At 32.8% G+C, this 24,696-nt stretch overlaps 1 protein-coding gene and 2 long non-coding RNA genes across 17 annotated transcripts; 2 read left to right on the top strand and 1 right to left on the bottom strand.

The window, feature by feature from the left end:
* Window positions 1-2,685: 2,685 nt before the first annotated feature.
* On the bottom strand, window positions 2,686-9,279 carry ATBCAT-5 (branched-chain amino acid aminotransferase 5 / branched-chain amino acid transaminase 5 (BCAT5)). The gene is made up of 10 exons (XM_085713033.1): window positions 9,086-9,279; window positions 8,928-9,010; window positions 8,468-8,642; window positions 7,453-7,629; window positions 7,239-7,370; window positions 5,639-5,737; window positions 4,766-4,882; window positions 3,944-4,039; window positions 3,217-3,329; window positions 2,686-3,098 (listed from the first exon to the last, which is right to left on the bottom strand). The coding sequence occupies exons 1-10, from the start codon at window positions 9,203-9,205 to the stop codon at window positions 2,984-2,986; spliced, it is 1,227 nt and encodes a 408-aa protein (XP_085569159.1). The 5' UTR covers window positions 9,206-9,279; the 3' UTR covers window positions 2,686-2,983.
* A 3,435-nt stretch (window positions 9,280-12,714) lies between these two features.
* LOC146919611 (uncharacterized) lies at window positions 12,715-13,296 on the top strand. Its single transcript, XR_015011553.1, has 2 exons — window positions 12,715-13,062; window positions 13,182-13,296. It is a non-coding gene; the product is annotated as an uncharacterized LOC146919611 (long non-coding RNA).
* Window positions 13,297-17,671: 4,375 nt separating this feature from the next.
* Window positions 17,672-21,791, top strand: LOC146919610 (uncharacterized). Of its 15 annotated transcripts, none has more exons than XR_015011551.1 (8): window positions 17,672-17,739; window positions 17,999-18,064; window positions 18,231-18,372; window positions 18,457-18,578; window positions 18,954-18,997; window positions 20,018-20,096; window positions 20,800-20,888; window positions 21,400-21,791. It is a non-coding gene; the product is annotated as an uncharacterized LOC146919610 (long non-coding RNA). The 15 variants fall into 15 exon arrangements; XR_015011550.1 differs by having other exon boundaries at window positions 21,219-21,791; XR_015011549.1 differs by having other exon boundaries at window positions 20,800-20,921.
* The last annotated feature ends 2,905 nt before the right edge of the window (window positions 21,792-24,696 follow it).

The raw sequence follows: 24,696 nt of genomic DNA, 5'->3' as shown, positions 1-24,696 counted from the left end.
TTTATTTGAGGTAGCTAAAAATATATTATTAGGGTAGCTAGCCATATTAATATACCTAATGATACAATAAAAATAAAAATTTTGGGATAGCCAAAGCTACCCCATCCCATTGAAAGGATTCGCCCCTGCGCATGAGGTCCAGTAATATCTGATTCAACTAACAATACCGATATTGTTAGGCTAAAGATCTTCATCCAAATTCAATCTAGGGTTTCACAGTTGTGTGTAATAATTTCTAGTATTGTTTGTCAGTTCGTCTACAAACTCAAAAAACAAATGTCATGCATGAGCATAAAAATGTTAACTCTTTTCTATTTTTGTTTTTATGAATCGGGTATCATCTACGCGCAACTGCAAAGACTAATCTCTCGAGTCAGATAGAACCATAATGAATAATAAAACTCTCCCTCCATTCTGATTTTGTGCATTGTTAAATTATTAAATATCTAATTAGAATCAATAATTTTGGGGGATATGTGTGATGTGGAAACCGTTCAAATTATGTAAGCATGACAAAAGCTGATTGTAACAAACCAATAGTGTTGTTGAGAAGAAAAAGAAGCAGTGAATCTTCTGTGTCATTTCAGGATCCACTTAAGAGGTTGTTGTCACGAGTCAGCAACGCGGTTTCTTTTTTTCTCCTGGTTGCTTTTGAGGGAGTCAGAAAGTGTAAAAATGAAGATGAAGTAGCAGCAGAGGTCAAAAAGAAAAGAGCATATGAGACAAAGCTTCAGATATATATTTACAATTTCCAAATGGAAAATCTTGTTTTTCTAAGTTAAAGTAATGAAAAATCTATCCACATTTTGTTAGTGGCAAACTCTGCGGGTAAGGGGACACCTGTCAATTGTTATGTAGTAGAACTTATAGAAGATGGGAAACTGATTCTTGATTGTCTGCGTTTTATTCTGTGAGTGGAAGAATTTATGAGATTGATTAATCGATGAGTGGAGCAAGATAAAATCATTTCATTTGTATGTTTAATTTTTTTCTTCTTCGTAATTTCATACCACTAAAGATACTCGGTTGATGAATTGTCAAACAATAAATATAAACAACACTTTCAATTTGATTCAAACCTTTTATTTACCGTGTTATAAAAGACCGTCGTCTTCTGAGCTAAACTAAAATCTTTTTGGTTTTGTATCTCTAACTCTATTTAATAATTTAATTATTTGAAAATCAAAATTATAGTATGCCACATGCTAGGAATCAAAGTTCATATCATACCATAAGATTAGTCATTGCAAAAACAAAACAAAAAAATTGGGTATGTACTTGTAAAAAAAATTCAATAGGGTATCGGTTTCCACCTAACTCCTAAGCTACCTAAGAATTTAACTAAAAAAAATCTTAATAATCCGAAGCTTACGGTGACTACTGACTACAATTGATGGAACAAAGAGCTTGACAACTAGTCAGTCATTGAAGAAATTAGAAGGTCCTCCTGCTACCCTAAAATAAGAAGACCACCAATTGTTAGCTACCATTACGACAATGTGATCATTAGCAATAATACATTTTCAAAAGTCTGACTTTTGTATACATTGAAAATACTACTACTAGCTAAGATTGCAAGTTGTAATTTGGATAGTCAACCCCACAAACATTAAATTTTAAATTTCATATCCACCAAACCATTAGACTAGCACCCTACTACCCTAGGCTCTAGCAGCAAAGTTAAAGCAAAAAAAAATCATAAACCAAAAGGAACAGAAAAAAAATGCTACAAAAGGTAGAAAAATATTGTTTAGGGTAATGTTAACCGGTGCCCTGGGGCACTGGTTAAGGAGTCAAATGTAGTAAGATGTACGTTGAAACTTGTGCTGTCAACTATTCAAAAGCATGAAAAGTGTTACTTTCATTATTAAAACTTCCTTTTTTTAGTTTCCTTAACCAGTGCCCCAGGGGCACTGGTGGGGCACCGGTTAACATGACCCTGTTGTTTATCGTTACAGGTCCTAAACTATCATTACCACTTGCACATCAATTACTGTTTGCTTATGATCGAACATTTAATTCCTCAAACACCCATTTTGCTGGGGTAGGAGCCAGCATTCTTGGAATAAATTGGCATATTTACAAATTCAAACATAAAGTGTGATATTGAAATAAAATTATGTGCTATGCCTGTATGAAATGAAATGCATTTTATCAAATTCTATTTCATTTATTGTTAGTGTTAAAACAATCCAAATTATGATAAAATTTGATATCCTTTAAAAAAAAAATCTCTTTCAATCATTTTTCCAAAATACAAAGCATAACCTAAAATGATGCTGCCATTAGCAACTTAAATCATGTAAAATATTTAAAGATGCAAGTATGTCGAATGAGTAATAGAAATGTTCAAATGTTCCAAGTTACTCATTCACTACTTACGCTACAATGTTATTTGTAATGTTGGGTGGGTTTCAAATACGAGACTAAATCACAATAGCATTGTGATTTTGTTGAAGCTCTAAAAGTAGCTTTTATCCAAATCATGGAGAAACATCGTGATTCCAACTAACTCACATTAATCCAAACACGCGCTAAATAAAATAGGCAAAGCCATACTCGTCAATACATTGTCGCCAGTGAACTATTGAACCTTAACTCGTGAATGTTGGCTCATCGTAATAAGTAGGAAAATTGAACCTTTATCCATGGTTTTTTTACCCCTCTACTACCAACAAAAAATAATAGCCGAAACAACAGAGTAAACATCATCTTATATCTAGGGTACACAAGTACTGCTTCTAGAATGTCTTTTTCAAGCAAAATAGGTTAACTACCCCAGCTGGCAAGAAAATAAACATGCAGAATTATTTTTTTACGTGCTGCTTGCTACATAGTGCATTAAATAAATAGCAATACACACACCACAGTACTATCTACAGCACCCCCATCAAATATTAAAGCTAACAAACTTCTAGAACTTGGACATTCAATAAGATTAAGATTTCAGCAAAAGATGCAGTGCAGGCATTTTTTAGTGTTCTTATCTCAGCTCAACAGTCCAATTCATGTTATCCTCTGCAAGACCCATCTGTAGTCTGGTAAGGCCAGTATAAAGTTGCTGTGAAACTGCTCCAACACCATCTCCATAAGATTTCCTACACAATGTCGAAGAAAAATGTCAACCATTAATTCAAAATAACTTTATAGTCAATGAGAGGAGTCATTTGTTAATGCACCAAATACAAATTGTTTTCTGCAATTACTATGACATACTTCTCGCCAAGATATGTAATACTGCCAACAGGTGATACAACCACAGCTGTTCCTGTGCAGAAGACCTCGTCTGCCTCAAGCAATTCGTCCACTGCCACTAATCGCTCCTCAACCTGCACAGATTAACATGTAAGGTAACATTGGAATAAAACCAATAAGAAACAAGACGTAAAGTTAACTTTAGTCTAAATACAAAAAAGTGGTCTCAATTTAGTTAAGTGGTTTCTGGGAAAATTCATCGCAGGATTGCTGTTACTAACAATGGAATTGAAGAAAAACTTGGCAAGAATCATTGATTAATTAGGAACCAAATAAATAGAGATTAAGATATATAGGTGAAAAACACTTGAACAAAGAGCAACCTAACATGGGAAGCGTGAGAATGTATTTTATATGACAAAACAATTGATCTATGCATGATATTTGCAAAGTGTTGAATTAATAACAGAGATCATGTCAAACAAATACTATCCTCGATTCCTCGTCAAGGGATTGAACAGAAAAGGAGAAAATTAAAAATAAAGAATTGAAAATTGAGAGCTTCCTAAGATGCAAGATTTTCCAACCACACCTGACATTTATTACTTAATGTCTATTGTCTAGGGATCAAAAACCCATATTTACTTCTATTTTTCAAAATTAATTTGAAAAGCACAGCTTAGGAATAAGTGAAATGTAAAGAACACTATATTAGACACAAGACAATCCTTGACTAAAACTCTAGTACCTCAAACCCTTGGCTTCGAGCAACGTCAATTATACTTTTTCGAGTAATGCCAGGCAGGATAGTCCCTTTGATGGATGGAGTTGAAATAACGTTACCCTGAAAGCATATGGAAATTAGGACAGCATAATGCAGTAATCTCTAATGAAATAGTATGCCAAAACAGTATATATAAACTTTTGCATGGGGGAATTGTTACACCAGAATACAGGATGAGGAAAACATGTGACAATACGTGATTTAGAATCTTCATCATCATCTGGACACAAATGATGCCAGATTAACAAATCTATTAACATTAGTGTTAAGAGCCAAAAATTAAACCTACCAGGCCAGCCGTGAGATATGTTTGTAGAATTGTGTGGAAAGTTCACTCCAAATAACACTCTTGTGGCATTAAAGCCAAAAGGAGTTAGACAAACTTACAAGTCATATTGCAATTCTAATTTCAAAAAGATGACAAGAACAAAAAGAAAAAAAAAAATTATACAGGAGAGGATTTCAGTCAAGCTTGCAATTTGCAAGAGGCCACCATACTGATTTTGAAAATGTAGCTAAAAGAGTACCAAAAATCAGGTGATGGAGCTCGCTCTGGAAAATGATAGAAAAATAGCAGCAACACTAAATTGCTTGAAAATTCTGATTGCTAGCTAATGATTTTACTATTCCAGCAGTTGTACATCCAGGTAAATTGTTTTTTGTATTAAGAAAGGAATGAGAAGGTGGAAAATGATATCATGTGTTTAAATGTGATAGTCATACATATTAACAATGACCAGAATATAATCATAATTTAAAATTTTAACTGGTTCATTAAATAGATACCTTAACAACAAATATATTACAGGAAGAAACCTCCTCCAAATATCTTTTGTGCACACAGTCAAGGTACAAAACATCAGAGTAGCCTTTCGCCTTTGCTGCAGACTGTGCCTTAAGAACCTAAGAAGAATCATCACACATGTGCAGAGTGAGTGAACGTCGTGATCTTAAAAAAATGCAATGTATGCCAGTATTAAGAAATGAAAATTAAGAAACTAAACAGATAACTCAAGTTATCTCTGGTATGTTCGTCATAAAGGTCGGGTCTGTCAATGAAAAATATAATAATTGTAAAAAAGAGGAAGAATAATTACAAAAGAATTCTCAACTTTCATCCATATGCTTATTTAGTCAGTACAAGATAGCAATTTTGTTGGTATTTAGTAGAAACATTGCTAATTGAAATTAGAAAAAATAGGATTTTAATCAATAGCATGATCGATTTCAATTTTATTCTAAAAATAACCATTTTATCAAATTCATTCAAGTTTGAATAAACCCATTGGCATAGGAAATGACAATAAAATAAGGGTATAAAAGGAAGTTTACAATTAATAAACCTGAAAATAGGTGTATGTTTCTTATAATAAGGAGCCCAATTGTTTATTATCAAAATGAAAGCATGGAGTATTATTTAAAGGAAAATGCTTATTATTTAAAGAATCATATATAATTATCATATCTTGGAAGGTGTGTAGTCAATGTTCTACAAGTCTAAACAATGCACTTTTTGGATGCAAAGTTTCCGTTTTTTGGAGGGCACTTGTTAGCATGACCCATATTTAATTAAATTTAAGGCAACCAAAGAGAACAACTACAAACACATGTCAGAGGACAAACAAACTGAAAAAGACAAGGACATGCAATCTGACTTACTGCAGCATAGTTTCCAATGGTCTTCACACCTCCAGTGCCACCAGGAGTTGCACGATGTAGTTCACTCTCCACAATCAAATTGATTGGAGCCAAACCTTCCTGTGGTTAAATTGATATTCTGTGAACTTTTGAAAAGATAAAATTGCAACCTTAAAAGATTTATAAAGAGATGAGTTGATTGGTTATGTTAATGATAACATTTATTATGACAACATTGTACTGACAAGCCTAAGGTGTAAGTTAAAGTAAAAAATGAGGCTAAATGCTTCTACAGGTTTCCTTCATCTTTTCAAACTGAACGTTCAACCCATTCAGTTACAACAAAAAAGCTGTATAAATATAAAACGACTGCTGACATTACTATGAGCGATAGTGAGAATATGTGGTTAACAATATTAAGTCAGTTTAAGTTGGTTTAAATTCTCTTGTAATGGTTAGAGTAATTGTGACAGCTGGTAGTCATAGTTCATTGGTATGTATTTTCATTTAGTTGATTTTGATCGTTGAATCAATGAGAATGTTTTCTCCTATTCTCACTTCTGTATAGATTAACATCACTAGCATGGTATTACTACCAATGTAGTGAAGCATAAGCATCCCAGTTCTAATAATATTCAGCAAGTCCCTGACGCTATTACACGATGTCAAACTTGTGAATGAAACACATGAACTGTACAAATTTATGAATCTAGGTAAGGCAGTCGGGTTAAACTCATTCCTTAATAGTTGCGGACTCAAGCATACTCAAACACACAAAATCACAGGTCTAGAGGCAAGTTGACAAGTCTGAAAGGAGATCTAATATCTACTGCTAAATTACCCAACATGACGTCACAAAACTATCGTGTTGCTATAAAACTCTGAAATGCAGTTAAGTATAGGGTTCTCTGCAAATCCAATCTCCAAGTGTGAGAAAGAACACAATTCCTGTCAGGCACCCAATTTCAAACATCATTCTGAAACTAGCTTCAACCCAATATCTATCCATCATGAGTACATTAACCAAGCATGAACTCCACATCTATTTTGGGTCCAGCATTCTGTTTGCTATACTTCAACAAAAAATTCTGCTTTTGTTCTGTTTCAAAATTTTCAATTGGAACCCAGCTTTTGCTCTTTTGAACGAACAACCCGTTGTGTTCTAATTTTAAAAATTAGAAGAAGCCACCAATGGGCCATTGTACTGTGTGAACAAGCCTCAGTTAGTGGGTTGCCTTTGGCATATTTTGATTTGTCTCTATTATGGAATTTGTGAAAAATCATATGTTAAAAGTTAAACACCTGAAGCAATAAAGTTGTTACTTCTAAAACTAGTAAAAATATTACTGGATAAGGTACTAAAGTATGTTTAGATACTATTATAGATTTCTTAAATATCATATTCATATGAGGTAAATGCATGTGAGCCTACGACTTCTTTTTACAGACACTTGATGAGTTTTACATAGACCATCATGTTTGAAAATCTTAAAGCTATTCTAGTAAACCGTTTCAAAGTTCCTTGCTTATGGTATTTACATCGAAAAGAAAATAATGACAAATTTATATAAACTTACATAATAAAGTTTCATATTCCAATGTAGCAATGCAGATACATTACCTTGAAGTAGTTCCCAACAGGTGAAACATATATTAGAAAGGTGTACTCTGGAGCAGGTGCAAGTCCAAGTACAGCTCCACTTCCCATTAGCAAAGGTCTAATATACAATGAACCTTTACCCTGAGGGGGGATCTGAAACCAACATTCACCTAATCAAGCTTATGTATGTTAAAAAATCTAAAAAAATTAGACCAAATCATAGGTACTATATTACCCAACGTTTGTTTGCTAAAACAGTATCTTTCACAGCTTCCACGAACTGTTCTACACTAGGTGATGGCATGCACATCCGCTCTGCACCCGTCTTCATCCGTAAAGCATTTTCTTCCGGACGAAAGAGGAGTATGTTCCCATCGTCTTTACGGTAAGCTTTCAAACCCTCGAATAACCCCTACAATAATTATGAAGCAGAGAAGCACATTCTTTACCAAATAAACAGACAACAAAATTCAATCCAAACATAAAGTACAAAAATAGATTTCAGTTCTAATTAAAATAGTTATAACTCTTTAAAATGTTATACCCTTTCCAGATTAAAAATAAAACAAAGCTCTATTACAATTACAATATGATATCGACTCAATCCAATCTAAAACAAATTCAAAACCAAGTATAGATCAGTATTGTTAAATAGAGGCTATAACGGCACTACAGTAGCAGGATTTGGACCAATAACTATAAGTTCTGTGATATGCTATTTCGTACAAAATGTTAAAGAGTCCTAAATTGGAAGAGATAAGGCCTGAACATAAGTTTATAAGTGATGGGAATCCTCACAGTACTAGCCTGTTTTGTAAGGTTGATTTAGGCCCAACAGCAAGTTTAATATGGTATCAGAGCATATCCAAGATCCATTGGGTCACCTACTATTAGGTCACTGCTATCGGACCAAGCCACTCAAATCACGCTCTAGATGTTCAATCCTAGGCGCGGGGGTTAAGAGTCCCAAATTGGAACAAGTAAAGCGTGAACATGTAGTGAGGGCAATCCTAACCTTACAATCCGGTTTTGTAGGGTTGAGTTAGGCCCAAGCCAAAATTCTAATATAAAATGTTATAAAACAACAGCTATAATAGAGATATAGCCCTCCTGCATATCCAGATTCGAACAAATCACTATTTTCTGCTATCCCCGATTAACAACAATAGTATACTGATTAAGGTCAAAAGCAACTACATCAAGTCAAGTATAAGAAAACATGAATCCAACATGAATAGTATATAACCTACCTGTCCGTAGTTTAAAACACCAGCAGAAGGGTTCAATTCAATGTTCCCAAAACGCTTTAATTCACCCTTAGTGAAAGTTCCACCTTGATCACATTTCATGAAATACATATAATCAGTAGGTTGAAGACCAAATCCCAGGTTGTCCCAATCTATGTCTGCCAACTCAATCGTCTCACTGCATTATTCAATATTATATCACTATCAAAAAACATGGCAAAAAAACAAAAACATCAATCTATCCAAAAAGAATTAACAAAAGGCATGTCTTGTGTCTGTCTATTATGTGTCAGACACCAACCACAACACTGACATATGTGATTACATCTGATTAATTCATTTTGACAAATTATTAGTCGTGTCCATGCGTCAGTGTCTGTGGTGTGTCTGGTATCTGTGTCGATGCTTCGTAGATTAAAACTAAAACAAACAATATTAAAAATAATGAAAATGAAGGAAGAACCTAGCAGAAACAGCAGCAGAAGGTCTGAGAGCATAAGAAGCTTGAAGAACATTGTGGGAAGTGGAAGGAAACTGCTTATGGAGCTGTAAAAAAAAAAGGTGAGGAAGTAAATAGAGAGGAAGGAAAATGAAAGAGAGGGAAATGGAAATAGAAGTTACCTTGAGGGATAGAGAACTGGGTTTTGGCGGAAATGCGGAGGAAAGAAAAGGGGAAGAAAGATGGGAAGGACAGATCGAGGAATTTAGTCGAATGCCAGTAAGTGCGGCGCTGCTCTCCATTGTATTTTCAACCTTCACAGATGATTCGATTCTTACTTTGAATCTCTTTTCTTTGTACGGATGAATGAATGAATGAATGAATCAAATTACCACTATTTTAGGTTGGTTTAATGGCATAGTATGTCACGAGGGGATTAAAGAATTAATTAATACTCCCTCCGTTTCAAAATGAGTGTCGCTTTAGCCAAAAAAATTTGTTTCAAAATGAATGTCACTTTCAGTTTCCAATGCAATAATAACTTTTTCTTTTCAATTGTACCCTCCAATTAATATTATGCACACTACTTCCAAAGTATTACTTTTAAAACTAACCAATAGTTAATAAGGATAGTTTGGTAAAATAGTCATTCTCTTTCTTTTAATCATTGCATTTCTTAATATGTGTGTAAACACCTAAAACGACACTCATTTTGAAACGGAGGGAGTAGAAATGATGCAACAAGGGTGTTATTTTTTACGTTTTCGTAAGTACTCATTTTTTTTTGAATAAATCATCGATTTAATCTCTCAGATTCAGATACCAAGGATTAAATTGATAAATTGATGAAATTTGTAGAATTTAAAATTTATTTAATATATATATATATATATATATATATATAGTTTAAAAACTAAATTTTAAATGGTTTATAAGTACAGATCAGTACTTCACTTGGTAGCTGCAAGAGTCGGAGTTCGAACTTTTAACTCCCTACTTTTTCATATTTAAAATGTTTGAGTCTCAACCACTATGCTATTTAACTCAAAGAAAAATTAAAATAGGAGGATAATTTAGAAAATTAATTGTTTATGGTTGATTTATGATTATGATGAGTTGAATTGGGATAGAGCTATTTAGAATTGGGATAGAGCTACTTTCTCCGTCCCTATATGTAAACACCCTTTTATTAGAGGAAAAGTGTGGTTACATATAGGGACGGAGAGAGTAGTATTTATTTAGCCCCAACTGAAGAGGATGATACCCTACAATCTATATCCATCCATAGGTTAGTTGGTCTACACCATGCCGGTGGGGCAATTGGTTTTTTCTTAAAGTTGCTGGTTTGACTGGTTAACCTATTTATTATGGTAAACAATTTATATTTATAAATAAAACATACAAAAACAAATAAATAAAATAAGGATCTTGTTAACGAGTGCTCCCGGGATACTCTTTAAGCATTTTAAAATGAGAAATTATTTCATATAAAAAGTCAAATGTTTCAATTTCTAATGCATTGATTACATAACTTTGCAAAAAAAAAAAAACCTTTTAAAGGTCTTAAAGAGTGCCTCGGAACACTCGTTAACATTTCCCATAAAATAAATAGTGGCAATTGATCCAAGTCAAAATATTAACCTATATTTATATATTCACACAGATGGTCCAACTCAAAATATTAATTGGTTTATGAATAAAATTGTAAAAAAAAAAACATATTCTTGTAAAGATAGTTTTAAAATAAATAAATAAATAAATGAGTTAGGCTTCAGTACTCATCTAGGTCAGGATATATTTCAATATTTAAAGAGCGTTTATGAATCATCCATTTAGGTTTTGTTTGCGAGTTTGGAGGGGAATTGAGGGGAAGAGTTTGGGGAAAAAAAAGAATGAGTAAGTGCAAGAAATAGATGACATTGAGAGGGGAATGCTTTGGGTTTCATTTTTCTTCATAAAAGAAAATCCTCCTCATTTAGGGAAACTCAAAAACTGTATAGGAGGAGGGTTACGGGGGTTTTGGAGGGTTTACATGAATTCTTCAAATTTAATTCATGTCGTTATAATATTCTTAAAATTAAAAATATATTAATCTTAAGCATTAATTTATTATTCTCTAAAAAAATCCTATTTCAAAAAAATTTAAAAATTTTATCATTTTTCAAAAAATTAAACATATATTAATATTTTTTTAGAGATAAAAAAAAAGATATATTAATCATAAACATTAATTTATTTGATTAATCTATTCATTTTTTTTCATTCATTGATTCTCAATCCACTCTGACTTTTATATAAAATAATTAGAAATTAGATAAATTTTAAATAATCAATTAAAGTGACACTACTAAGTCCTCGTGAGCTTATCTCAGTTGGTATGGATAATGCATAATATATGCAAGGTCCGGGGTTCAAACCCCCGCCACCACCCAAAAGTGGCACTACTAGCTATTTTACAACATTCCTCCGAAGAATTTACACTATGTCATTTTAGGTTATAAGATTAAGTTTTTTTTTTTTGAAGAGGTTACAAGATTAAGCTATTATTGTTGAACTAGCACCTTATAGACCAATTCATCAATTTCCTAATCAAATTGACAAGTCTACGTCAATATTTTAATTTGTGATTTTTAAATAATTTTGAATTAACAAATGTATATATTAGTCATGTTAGTTCAATTACTATGCTTTTCTTTTAGAGTAAATCTTTTTTTTTTTTAGGGAATGCTTTCAGAGTAAATCGACATTTTAATTCTTTAAATTTGTCAAAAAAAAAATCTTTAAATTGTAAAATAGCATAAGTCCTTCAAATTGAAGTTTTAAATGTTAGCCGGTTTAATTCCTCAAATTTGCAAATAAGTCTGTTGAATTGAACTCCTTCAAAAAAAAGTCTGTTGAATTGAATAATGTTAGTCAATTTAGTCTCTCTTTTTTTTTTAAATATTTGAACACTATAATTTATTTATTTCTCCTAGACTATAAATTATTTATTTATATTTTGATGAAAAATTTAATACTACAATTTAGTTAGTCCTTACTTTCGGCAGCCATTATTACAAGCGATGGCTGAAAGATAAAAAATGTAAAAGTGGGAAGGCGAAAGTAAAGAAATGCAGCGATATGTCTGTCAAAGGTAGGTGTAAATATGAAAAATCCATTTTTTTGTTCTTCTAAAAACATGGCCCAAATCCTTAAAAAAAACATTGCCCAATTTTTTCTTTTCACAAAAACATGACCTGCTCGTGGCATAATAATTAGAAAATTTCTCAATCCACCCTCTTTTTTTTTGTGATCGGGATTTGAACCTGAACCTTGCATATATTATGCATTGTCCTTAACAACTGAGTTAATCCACCCTCTAATATAACCTCAAATCTTCCAATTTATCATAACTGTCCCGATCGATTAATCCGGTAGGTATGAATATAACAAGAAGAATGTATATTTTCCCTAAAAAATTGCTATTTTTAAACGTTACAAGAAGAATGTATATTTTCCCTAAAAAATTGCTATTTTTAAACGTTTGGATTTGTTAATCTAGTAGCATAATTCAACGAAATAATAGCATCAGATTATTTTTGTTTCGATAGATATGATTATAATTTCCTTCTTGCCTATTGAAGTTCAACTAATTGAGAAGTCATACACTATCAGATTGATCAATGTGGTGGTGTTATTTCATTTATACGCACCGCCACATTGATAAATTCAAACGTGTTTTTGAGTTGCACTATATTTGCTTTCAATCGAAAATAGTTATGTTTAACAAAAGCAAATAGTGTTGATGGACTCAATGGATAAGAAGATCTACTAAACTAGATAGGAAAATACATGTTCGTTGAAATTCCAATTTTGCCCTCAGAGGGGTATTTTCGTCATTTGGTAATTAGGGGAGTGTTCCCCTATATATATACTAAATTCCCCTCTTTTTGTCATTTCTCCACCCACATTCTCTCACTACAAGACAGATTCTTCTCCTTCTCTCTCTAAAAAAACAAAAACGTGTTCTTCTCCTTCTCTCTTCTCAAACACGGCCTCACCCTCTCTTATCTCCTTTCCATCAAATTTCACACATGCAAATAGGATTTTGTAATCTTCAACAATCTAATGATCTAACAAGTTCTAATTCTTCATTTTACCCACTCAATTCTGATTTATGGTGAGTTTTGTTTGATTGGGTTTTTGTGTTTTTGTTATTGTTAATGAAATTGTTAATTATGTTGTTAATGATGTTGATTTAATTGATGTTTTTTTATTTGATCTTGTGATTTTATACAGAAATAGGGAAAGTGACGGGGAGAAAGGGAAAGTGACGGGGGAGAAACAGAACGAGAGAAGGGAGGGAGAGGAGAAGAAGGAAAAGAAGCCGATGGAGAAAGAAAAGAAGAGGAAACAGTGGGTAACCAAGAGGAAGAAGGGAAATTGGAGAAGAATATTCAAGGTGATTTCTTGTTATATTGTGGGAATGCATAATTGGCTTATGATGAATATTCAAGGTGATTTCTTTAGTTTTTCATGAATCTAATGCCATGCATGTCTCAGATTGAATGAGTTTTGTGTGTTTTATGTTTTATTTTTGTTTTTGCTTTTGTGGTTGTTTTATCTTGGTTTTCGGGTGTCAAACATTGATTACGTTTGAACCTTTCTAACCGGTGATATCTTATTTTTTCTTGGGAAGGGAAAAAGTAAGCAAAACCCTTGAGAATCGAGGTCCGGGAGTTGTTTTCGCTACGGGAAGGTGTTAGGCACCCATAACGACTATAGTATCCTATAGGAACCGTCTTTAATTTCTACGCGCGCGCTTTATTTTTAAATGCTACTTTGAAAGATGATATTAAACCTAAGAATTTTCTAAGTGAAGAATTGGAGGGAGAAGAATGTTTTTGGATTTTTATTTTAGTTGAATTGAAGGAATTTTGTTCCTTGCCTACGTACCCGTTTAAGGGATCAAATCCACCGTAGTTCTCTCTCAAAAAATGTTTTTGTTTTTGTTGGTTGATTTTAAGTTTGAAAATAGAATTTTGAAGAATGGAGATTGAGAGGCCTCAAGGGCATGAGATTTATGAAAGAGTGGGGTTTGATTAGTTATTTGCAAAAACAAGTCAAAGTATGATTAAAGTTTATTGAAATTTGATTAAGAAAATGAAAAGGAAAAATTACAATGGGATTTTGGATCCCAAGGTTTATTGTAAAAAGATTTGAGTGAAGTTTGTTCATATTTTTTGGAAAATTGGTTTTTTCTAAGTATAAGTCCTAGGCATTCATCTAAACATACAATCCTAAACATACATCTAAACATGCATACTCTAACTATATAGTGATGTGTGTGCATGTGTCGGTGCTTGTGTCGGTGTACATCATTAGAGTCCATTGTCCTTTACATCATACCCTAGATACATTCTATGGCCTCTTTGCCAAGAAAATTAAAAGTGCATAAAGGAAAAATATTACAAAACTCCTAAGTGTTTACATTCTAACTTTGGTACAAATTAAGTTGCAAGAAAGAAATAGAGATGAATATGGGATGAAATGAAGATGCTTATGAAATGATGAAACATGAAATGAAAGGAGTTAGTAGCACATGACAATATCAAAGGAAATGAAGTAAGAGAAATACTAGAATATAAAGGATAGAAAATAAGTGCAAACATGGCTAAAATTTGTTCTTAGAATGCAAGAACCATATGACCTATAATTCTCATATTCCAATTCATTTTTAAAGGTTTAGAATCAAGTCTTGGAATGGGAATTAAGGCAACATGATTTACTTGGCAATTTAAAACAAATTTTAAGCATATTTGCATTATCTAACTACACAATGACTTGTAATCTAAGTAGCCTACCAAGATTCACAATTATGCTACAATGTTAAACACAAACAGTAGCTAAACCCTATGAAATCAAGTGGTATAGGTCACCAACATTCATCAAGCAATTTGGATTAACATCAAACAAATTTTCATTCATTTTTAGCACAAAAATACCACAAAATAGTAAGAAAATTAGCCACCTTATTTTTTACCAATTTTATTATGTAAAATTAACACTAAAAGGTCCCAATGTCATCAAGAAATACTCATGAATTTGGTTAGGAATTTTTTAAGAATTTTTTATCACAAGAACATGTAAAATTTCACAAGGTTTAACAAAGGTAACAAAAAAATGCTACATATTTTTTATCCAAGTTCAACACATAACAGCATCACAAAAAGGTCAAGAAACTAGTCAAAAACACATGAAAAATTAATTGGAAATTTTAACTAAGTTTTTGAGCATGTAGGTGTGCAAATAGCAAGAAACAGTGACAAAAATAGCAAAAAAACAAGGAAACACGCAGTAAAACTAAGCCCAAACCCAAGCCCAAGGTGGAAATGGATCCTGGATCCTTCAGGAATCACAGAAGGCCGTTGGATTGATCCAACTGGATCAACCCCTAGATCTAACGGCCAGGACGTAAAGCCAGTGGTCCAAGACTGAACCAAACCGGTTCACATCCATATAAAAGCAAGCATAACCGGTTCAATTCATTCCTAAACCCTATCTCTCCTTCTTCCTCTCAGATTCTCCCGTTCTCTCATGGGTCCCTTCATGGTTTCTTCTCACCACACTCATGGATTTAAACCGTAAGTCATGAAATAACCATGAATCAGCGTAGTTTGTACACAAAACGTTTCGATTTCGTTGATTCTTTGTTCAAACCGTTTCGATCTTGATACTTTTTGAAGAAAATTGCTCGAAACGTTTCGATCTGGATGTTTCTTGAAGGAAATTGTTCGAAACATTTCATTCTACACTGATTCGAACAGGTTTGGTTTCGCAACTTTACGATTTTAGGGTTTTCAACTCTTTTCCTAATTTCTTTCGAAACTAAACCCTAAACCGTTCTAATTCCTTCACTGATGATGATTACACACTCTGATTTGGAAAACAAACGGTGAATCTTCATGATTTTGGAATTAGGGTTTCGACATGGAATTTTTCAAAAGCTTTTTCAGGATTTTCACTTCAATTCACCGTTCATCTTTGATTTCAAACCTTCGATGATGATTTTGAAACGAACGAGAAGGTTTTCATGTGTTTACCTGGATTTTGTTTGGAGATTCGAACAAAGATCCTTGAATAAGCTTCTGATTCTTTCGATGAGAACTGGAACCGAAAATAAATCGGTATTTGATCTTCTCCTTCTTCGAACTGGTTTGATCTTGCTTCAACTTCTCTTCTTCTCTCTTCTTCGAACTGTGATCGCTCGAATTCCTTGAATTGGAGCTTGAATTGCAGTGACCGGTTCAATGATGAAGATTACGCAGGTAATCTCTGAGAACTTAACTGAATTCGAACCTTTTTTGCTGAATTGAACGTATTGTTGCTTCTATCTTTGTAACTTTCGTTGAATTTTGAGTGTTTTTGTGATGAATTTGGTGCAATTGTGTGTGTTTTTGGTGAATTGGAAACGGTTACGGTGGTTTTAGTGGTGGAGAGAGTTTGTTAGAACTCTGGTGTGGTGGCGCGTGAAAGAAAGAACGGTGACTGTGTTTTTTGGTGAGTTGGCAATGAATCTGTGGCTCTGTGATGATGATGTGTTGTATTTATAGCTGACATGTGTACCTGTGAGCCAGTGGCAAACTGCCACGTGTTTTGGACCTATTTTGGACTGGATTCTGGACTTAGGACTTGAGGGACTAATCTGCAATTAAGAAAACTAAAGGGACAAAACTGAAAAATGGAAAAGAGGACTTAATTGCAATTAAAAAAAACTTAAAAGGAAAATTGAAATAAGAAGGACTATTATGCAAAAAATGCGAAATTAAAGGCCTAAAAGGGAAATTAAAGGGACTTAAATGAAATTTTGGGCATTTTGGACTTAAAGAAAAAAACTAAAAATAAAATTGGGAGAAAAGAATGGTAACTTGACTAAACGTAAAGTGAAATGTCTAAAATTTGACAAAACGGACTAAAATGAACCAATGGCCTAAATGAGGTACTTTAAAGTACCTCTCTGCCGAAATTTCGTGTGAAATGACCAAAATGCCCCTGGGGGCTAAAAATGACTCAGATGCGAATTTAAAATGGATTTTTTAACAGGAAAATGAAGCAAGAGCCTATACAAACAAAGTTAAAAGACTCAGAGACAATTTTAGAATTAAAACAGTGATTTGACATTTGAAATGACTAAAATGCCCCTGGGGGCAAAACTGACTCAAAATGACTTCAAATGCAAATTTTGAACTGGATTTTGACATAGAATGAAACAAAGACTTACTCAACCTATTTGAAAGGACTCAAACAAAATTTTGAAAGACTGAGAGAAATTTTGACATAGGAAATGACTAAAATGCCCTTCCATGTGAATTCTGCAACTAACATTGAGATAAGATGCAGAGAAAGATGCAATTGATCAGAGACATATCAAATGACTTAAAATGCAAGAAAGGAAAAATTGATTAGTATTTTTAGGTCCAAAATTAGGGTATAACAGTGGTTTGGTGATTCTGGTTTTTTTTTGTTGTTGATTCTGTTTTTGGTGTGATTATGTTTTTGTTTGTGATGTTTCTATACATGTAACTTGTGAAAAAATTGATTCTTTTGAGATGAAATCACACTTGGTATAAATTGCACATAAGGTGTTTGTGAAATTGACTAAAATTGGTGATGCATGAATTGTTTACTTGATGACTTAAAAATTGATGGCATATTTGTAGTCTCAGTGATATATGAATCTGTTCCGTGGATTATGTTTTTGTTCCAGTATGAAATTCTATTTTTACTGCATGCCTTTAGGATATTATATGAACAAGTTGGTCTTGGTTGGGTTTACGCCATTACAAAATATGAACCAGTAAGTCATCCTACCATACTTAGAAAGATGGAATAGTGAATAAATAATGCACTCTCTTAGATAATTTCAACAATTTAAGTGTTTCAATGCTTTTAGAAGTTTGATTTTTTCCTAATCATTCTGATGGAGAATTGTTTTTAAAGGATTTTTGAACAAACCCAAGAGCTTGATATTAAGATTTTTGAACAAACACAATGTTCCTTTAATATGTGGTAATTGAATTCCCTTTTACAAGTTTATTTGGTACTGTTCTGTGCAGCTGGGTATTGTGCTGGGAAAGGCTAAGAGTGGTGACCAGAGTACTAATAGGAGATTATCATCTTAGGTAACCATAAAGGAAATTATCATCTTAGTTAATTTTCCAGCATTTATGTTTTCAGAGGTTGCTTTTTTAAATTATAATTTCATCAACTGATATTACTTTTGTTGATGCTGCTGCTTTAGTTCACTGGCGGCATATAGAAGAAATGTCTAACTTTTTGGGTTTGCAGCTTATTGTGTTGTTGCAGATGAATCAACTAGAAGACAGGTTCCTATGGCCTTTCGAGAGCGTGTCAAGGATGATTTTGTGTCAAAATATGGTGGTGAAAAGGCTTCTACAGATCCTCCCAATAGCCTTAACAAGGAGTTTGGGTACTAACTTTCTGCTCTAAACTTTTGGAGTTTAATCTGGTAGACTATTTATATTTTGGCTCATGTGTCAACCTCTCTGCACAGGCCAAAGTTGAAGGAACATATGCAATACTGTGTTGATCATTCTGACAAGATAAGCAAGCTTGCAAAGGTGAAAAGCTCAGGTTTCTGAAGTTAAAGGTGTCATGATGGAGAATATTGAAAAGGTAGAGCTAAACTTCACATTATTCAAGTCAATGTTATCATAGAGGTCATCATTGATGAGAATTGATAGAGGTCATTGTTGTTTGATCTGATGCTAATTCTCTAACACAGATGGTTTTTTGGCATAATTGATGAGATATAAAATTGATTACCTTTTTGGTTATATCATTGGTGTTAGTAAAATTGCTTGAATTGTTTATTTGATGGGATAAAAATTTATGGGACAGAAATACTTTTGTTTTTTGCAATATTTGAATGAAGAATTCTACTAAAGTGCATCCTCATCTCTTCTAATCCCCTCTTCCTTCTTTCTCTACATTTTCTCTACTTTTTTTTTCTTTCGTTGAATGTTGACGATGAGCTTAGTTCCACTACAGGTAGTGATTAAGAGCACAAGCACAACAGCAGAGGTTGGACAAAGGTAGTTTTTCACAAGCACTTCTCATCAATGCATGCTGTTAGCATGAGCTATTTCCCCTTCTTTTCTTAATGTTCGAATGATATTTCCCCTTCATTCTTTTTTATTTTCCTTTGAGCCTAATTTATATATTGTTTTATATACATTCATTTAACCATTGGAATTTCTGAATTTTGGCCTGATACGGCTGATACGGACTGGATTTGTCTCAAGTATGGTTTTTGAAGCATGTTTCTATTGTTGCTGTTATAATCATGTAGTCGCCTAAATTGTAGATAGTAATTTTGACCAAAATAATTTGGTGCCTGAAAAGTTATCTTGACTGTGTGCTTCGTTTCAACTTATTGTGATGTTCTATTAATTGCCTCACTATGGCCTTTTTTCTAACTAGCTTTCAAAGCAATTAAAAGCTTTTAACTACAGTAGAGATTCTTGGCTAAGAGAATACACAATTTATGAATGTGTGTCTTATTAATAATTTTCATTACACTACTTAATTAATCAATAAGACAGTAAACAATTATTGGCTATTGATTCTTAGTTAATTGAGGCATTATTTGAATCATTCGCTATGGTTTCCTTGGCATTTCTCTAATGATTTTATCTTACATTGATTACATTGATGCAATTGATGCTCTTCTCATATCAAAATTATGAATCATGATAGTATGCGTATTTTATCTTTGTTGTTAGTTTGGATTTGGCCATAGATTCGGAGGAGTTTAATTTATTTTTGCTTATCCTTTTTGATACATTTGGTTGTTAAGAACCCATTTCATTTGAATTTTATCTATGTTTAAAGAAATCACTATTGTTGAATATAGATTGAAACCCTACTATTTATCAATTCAAATACAAGAATACTATTTTTTTTATTCTATAAATATTTCTGGATGCTTCCCTACTTCAGCATGGTATCACATTTATTCTATGATAGAATTTCTCATTATTGTATTTGAAAGATACTTCTTTTTGAGCATTAGTGCCTATACTTAAAATAAATAGAGTTTTTCCTTAATGCAGGTTACCACAAATGGAATAGCCTCAAGGGTTGATGGATATGGTGTTGATCTCAAGAAAGTGGTAGAAAAAGTAGAACATGGTTTGTAACTGGCCTGGGTATACTGCTTTGTCTATTGCAACCAATGGCTTCTTGAGTATTTGTTGCCTCTTGCAAAAATGTCATAATATATATAAATTTCAGTGAATGAGACTGATTTTCTTAGGGTTTCTGTCATTTCTATGTTTCCCTTTTTTGATTTGTTTTATAGGGATTTTCTTCTTGCTTACCAGTTGAACCCCAAATTTTAGTTTTTGATTTGTTTTATTCGGTTTTAGTTCTTTTCGATAGTGACTTTACATAATTTGATGTTATCATGAAATTTTATTCAAAGTTTGAAAGAATAATGTCATGATTTTTTTTGCCAATTGTGATAACAATGCTAACATCATTTTCCATTGGTAGTAAAATGTCCTCTTTCTAGGAGAGTTTGTTAAAAAATCATGTTTTGATCTGCCTTCTAATTTTAAAATCAAACTATTGTGCAACCTCTAAGATATTGTGCAGCCTCTCAATTGTGATAAGTCTGTCGATTGCTGATTTTTTTTTATCACATTGTATATATCCTTTTTTTTATTTTCTTACAATTTTGCAGGTTTTTTATGGAGAAATTCAAATTGGTACTCATTTGGGAAGTTGTTTTTGCAGGATATTAACTTGAATTGATTTGAGTCTGTTAAATTTTGATGAGTTAATTTATATAAACCTCATATGTCCTGATTTGTATGTGTTGAATGTTGTTTAGGAGAGGTATAGTTGCTTCCAATTCACATGAATAGGGGATGGAAGGTCAAGTACAAGCTTTTATTAGAACTGCTGCATCTTATGCAAGAGGTACTAGCAGCAATGGTTACTTACCTCATATTTGTAAGTTGCTATTAAGCTGCATTCTCTCTGAGCAAACAATAGTTACATGCCTCTGAATTTGGTTCACACATCTCTGACATTATGTTAAACTTTGAGAAATGAGAATGAAAGATGATATCCTTTCATTCAATCATATGGTGTCTCTTCCTAGCAAAAGTGTATTTATAGTATTAAAACAATTTTGATAGCAGCAATAGTAAATGTATAAAAAGGTTGCAATTAAATTGCTGCATGGGTTATGATAGGAAATTAGTTGATTTTGATACATTTTTTTATGGTTGGTTTATTTCTTAACAGTGTCACTGAAACATATTCAAACTTGAGAAGCATATGTGTGTACAAACTTGATAAAAAAGGATCTGATATTATTCATCAATCAATTCCCTAATAAAGACATGAAAAACTTCATAAATGGTTTATGAGACTTGATTCCTGTGGATTTGGTAATGTCCCCTTAAGCTATTATTGTATACTGCAGGCAAGAAGGTTTCTACAGGGTTATGGTTGTGACGGATATAGAATGAGAGAAGAAAATGGTTTTGTAGTAACCTGCTGGCAGGACAGGTCTTTGTTTTCAACAACAGTGTGGAGAGCTAGGAAGTAGTTAAGACTAATTTTCAAGCAAGAATAAGAAGGGAATATTAGAAAGAATAAAAATATGATATGAAGTGAAGAAATAGTCGGTAGACTTTTGAGGGTTTTAATTTTTCTTTTTGTTTTTCTTTGTTTGAATGAAAGAGTTTACCAATATGGTAATGAGTATTCATTTCATCATTGTCAATTTAGAGATACTTTTATTTTCCTACTTAACTGCTACTCATTTTGTTCTTCATGAGTTAATATTGATCTCCAAGCTTTTCATTCCTATGATATTCTTCTATGAATTTATTACATAAGCTTTTCTGATATTTTATTACATTTCATTCCCTTCTGTGAGTTTCTGAGCATTCTGATGTATTATTACTAATAAAAGTGAAACACTTTTCATGTGTTTGTATGAAACAATTTGTTCATTCCTATGGCTTGGTTGGAATATCTGAATAAGTGAAACAGAATGAACAAAATAAAATGACCACAGCATTGTTCACACATTTATGATATATTGAATGAGAGTATTCAAGTGATTAAAACTTAAACTATCTTGTCTTTACATGTGTACCTAATTACTTGCTGTATTCGAAAATAGTTATGTTTAACAAAAGCAAATAGTGTTGATGGACTCAATGGATAAGAAGATCTACTAAACTAGATAGGAAAATACATGTTCGTTGAAATTCCAATTTTGCCCTCAGAGGGGTATTTTCGTCATTTGGTAATTAGGGGAGTGTTCCCCTATATATATACTAAATTCCCCTCTTTTTGTCATTTCTCCACCCACATTCTCTCACTACAAGACAGATTCTTCTCCTTCTCTCTCTAAAAAAACAAAAACGTGTTCTTCTCCTTCTCTCTTCTCAAACACGGCCTCACCCTCTCTTATCTCCTTTCCATCAAATTTCACACATGCAAATAGGATTTTGTAATCTTCAACAATCTAATGATCTAACAAGTTCTAATTCTTCATTTTACCCACTCAATTCTGATTTATGGTGAGTTTTGTTTGATTGGGTTTTTGTGTTTTTGTTATTGTTAATGAAATTGTTAATTATGTTGTTAATGATGTTGATTTAATTGATGTTTTTTTATTTGATCTTGTGATTTTATACAGAAATAGGGAAAGTGACGGGGAGAAAGGGAAAGTGACGGGGGAGAAACAGAACGAGAGAAGGGAGGGAGAGGAGAAGAAGGAAAAGAAGCCGATGGAGAAAGAAAAGAAGAGGAAACAGTGGGTAACCAAGAGGAAGAAGGGAAATTGGAGAAGAATATTCAAGGTGATTTCTTGTTATATTGTGGGAATGCATAATTGGCTTATGATGAATATTCAAGGTGATTTCTTTAGTTTTTCATGAATCTAATGCCATGCATGTCTCAGATTGAATGAGTTTTGTGTGTTTTATGTTTTATTTTTGTTTTTGCTTTTGTGGTTGTTTTATCTTGGTTTTCGGGTGTCAAACATTGATTACGTTTGAACCTTTCTAACCGGTGATATCTTATTTTTTCTTGGGAAGGGAAAAAGTAAGCAAAACCCTTGAGAATCGAGGTCCGGGAGTTGTTTTCGCTACGGGAAGGTGTTAGGCACCCATAACGACTATAGTATCCTATAGGAACCGTCTTTAATTTCTACGCGCGCGCTTTATTTTTAAATGCTACTTTGAAAGATGATATTAAACCTAAGAATTTTCTAAGTGAAGAATTGGAGGGAGAAGAATGTTTTTGGATTTTTATTTTAGTTGAATTGAAGGAATTTTGTTCCTTGCCTACGTACCCGTTTAAGGGATCAAATCCACCGTAGTTCTCTCTCAAAAAATGTTTTTGTTTTTGTTGGTTGATTTTAAGTTTGAAAATAGAATTTTGAAGAATGGAGATTGAGAGGCCTCAAGGGCATGAGATTTATGAAAGAGTGGGGTTTGATTAGTTATTTGCAAAAACAAGTCAAAGTATGATTAAAGTTTATTGAAATTTGATTAAGAAAATGAAAAGGAAAAATTACAATGGGATTTTGGATCCCAAGGTTTATTGTAAAAAGATTTGAGTGAAGTTTGTTCATATTTTTTGGAAAATTGGTTTTTTCTAAGTATAAGTCCTAGGCATTCATCTAAACATACAATCCTAAACATACATTTAAAATTTCACTTTTATTAGTGTTTTTAGTCTTGTATTTAATCTCTAACAAAAAATTAAGGACTAAAATCAAACAAAATCTTAGAAACATAACTCAAAAATTGCAAGTGTTGTGAAAACTAAAAACAAATTTAATCCGAAAATTAATCAATAGATGAAAAAAATGACAATAATTTTTACTTATATGAAATGTAAATTAAAGCAACACCAAAGGATAAAAATTGACAATAGCTATTTAAAAAAGTTGGATAAAATGCATTTCAAGAAGCATATTTTATCCATAATTGACCATTTACTAAATAGATTAATAATGTCTTTTCCAATGTATACAAATAGGTTATTTGCAAGAAACTCAATGTTTATTTAATTTGTTTATGCTAGTTTTTGGCAACTGAATTTGCTTGGGGTGGCTCAATGTTTATTATTTAGGGTAGCCGAATATAAATTTATACCAACCAATTACAGATTAATATGTTTTTTGGGGTAGCCAAGGCTACCCCTTGCCAGTGAAGGGCTACGCCCCTGATTTAAATTCACATGCCTCTTTTTTGCTTTGTTTTCAGGACATGTGGAAAGGAGATGGATACTTCATAATCAAGAACTTTGCAGCTGCAGTTTGGAAAGAGCATATCTATCCCTGTCTTTACAGGAGCTCGAATTGAAGGAGAAGAAAGAACTAAGTAATGCGACTGGTAACTTTAGTCCTACCAATAAAATTGGAGAGGGTGGTTTTGGTTCTGTCTACATGGTAATCTAGACTACTACCTGATCGTTGTTTTTTCGTTCCTTTTCTTATCGTTTAGTATGAAACCTTAATTGTATTACGGTGTAGATGATTACGGACGACTGAAAAATGGAAAGCTTGCTGCTATAAAAGTTCTTTCAGCTGAATCAAGACAAGGGGTGAAAGAGTTCTTGACGGAGATTAGTGTGATCTCTGAAGTAGAGCATGAAAATTTGGTTAAGTTGTATGGTTGTTGTGTTGAAAGAAATAGTAGGATATTAGTCTACAATTACCTTGAGAATAATAGCCTTTCACAAACTCTTCTAATGG

Source organism: Medicago sativa, chromosome 5 (genome assembly GCF_051527215.1).
Source record: "Medicago sativa cultivar Bolivia chromosome 5, Bolivia_mono, whole genome shotgun sequence".
NCBI classification, from domain to species: domain Eukaryota; kingdom Viridiplantae; phylum Streptophyta; class Magnoliopsida; order Fabales; family Fabaceae; genus Medicago; species Medicago sativa.
Note: the sequence above shows the minus strand (reverse complement) of the source record. Positions and strands in the feature narration are given on the sequence as shown.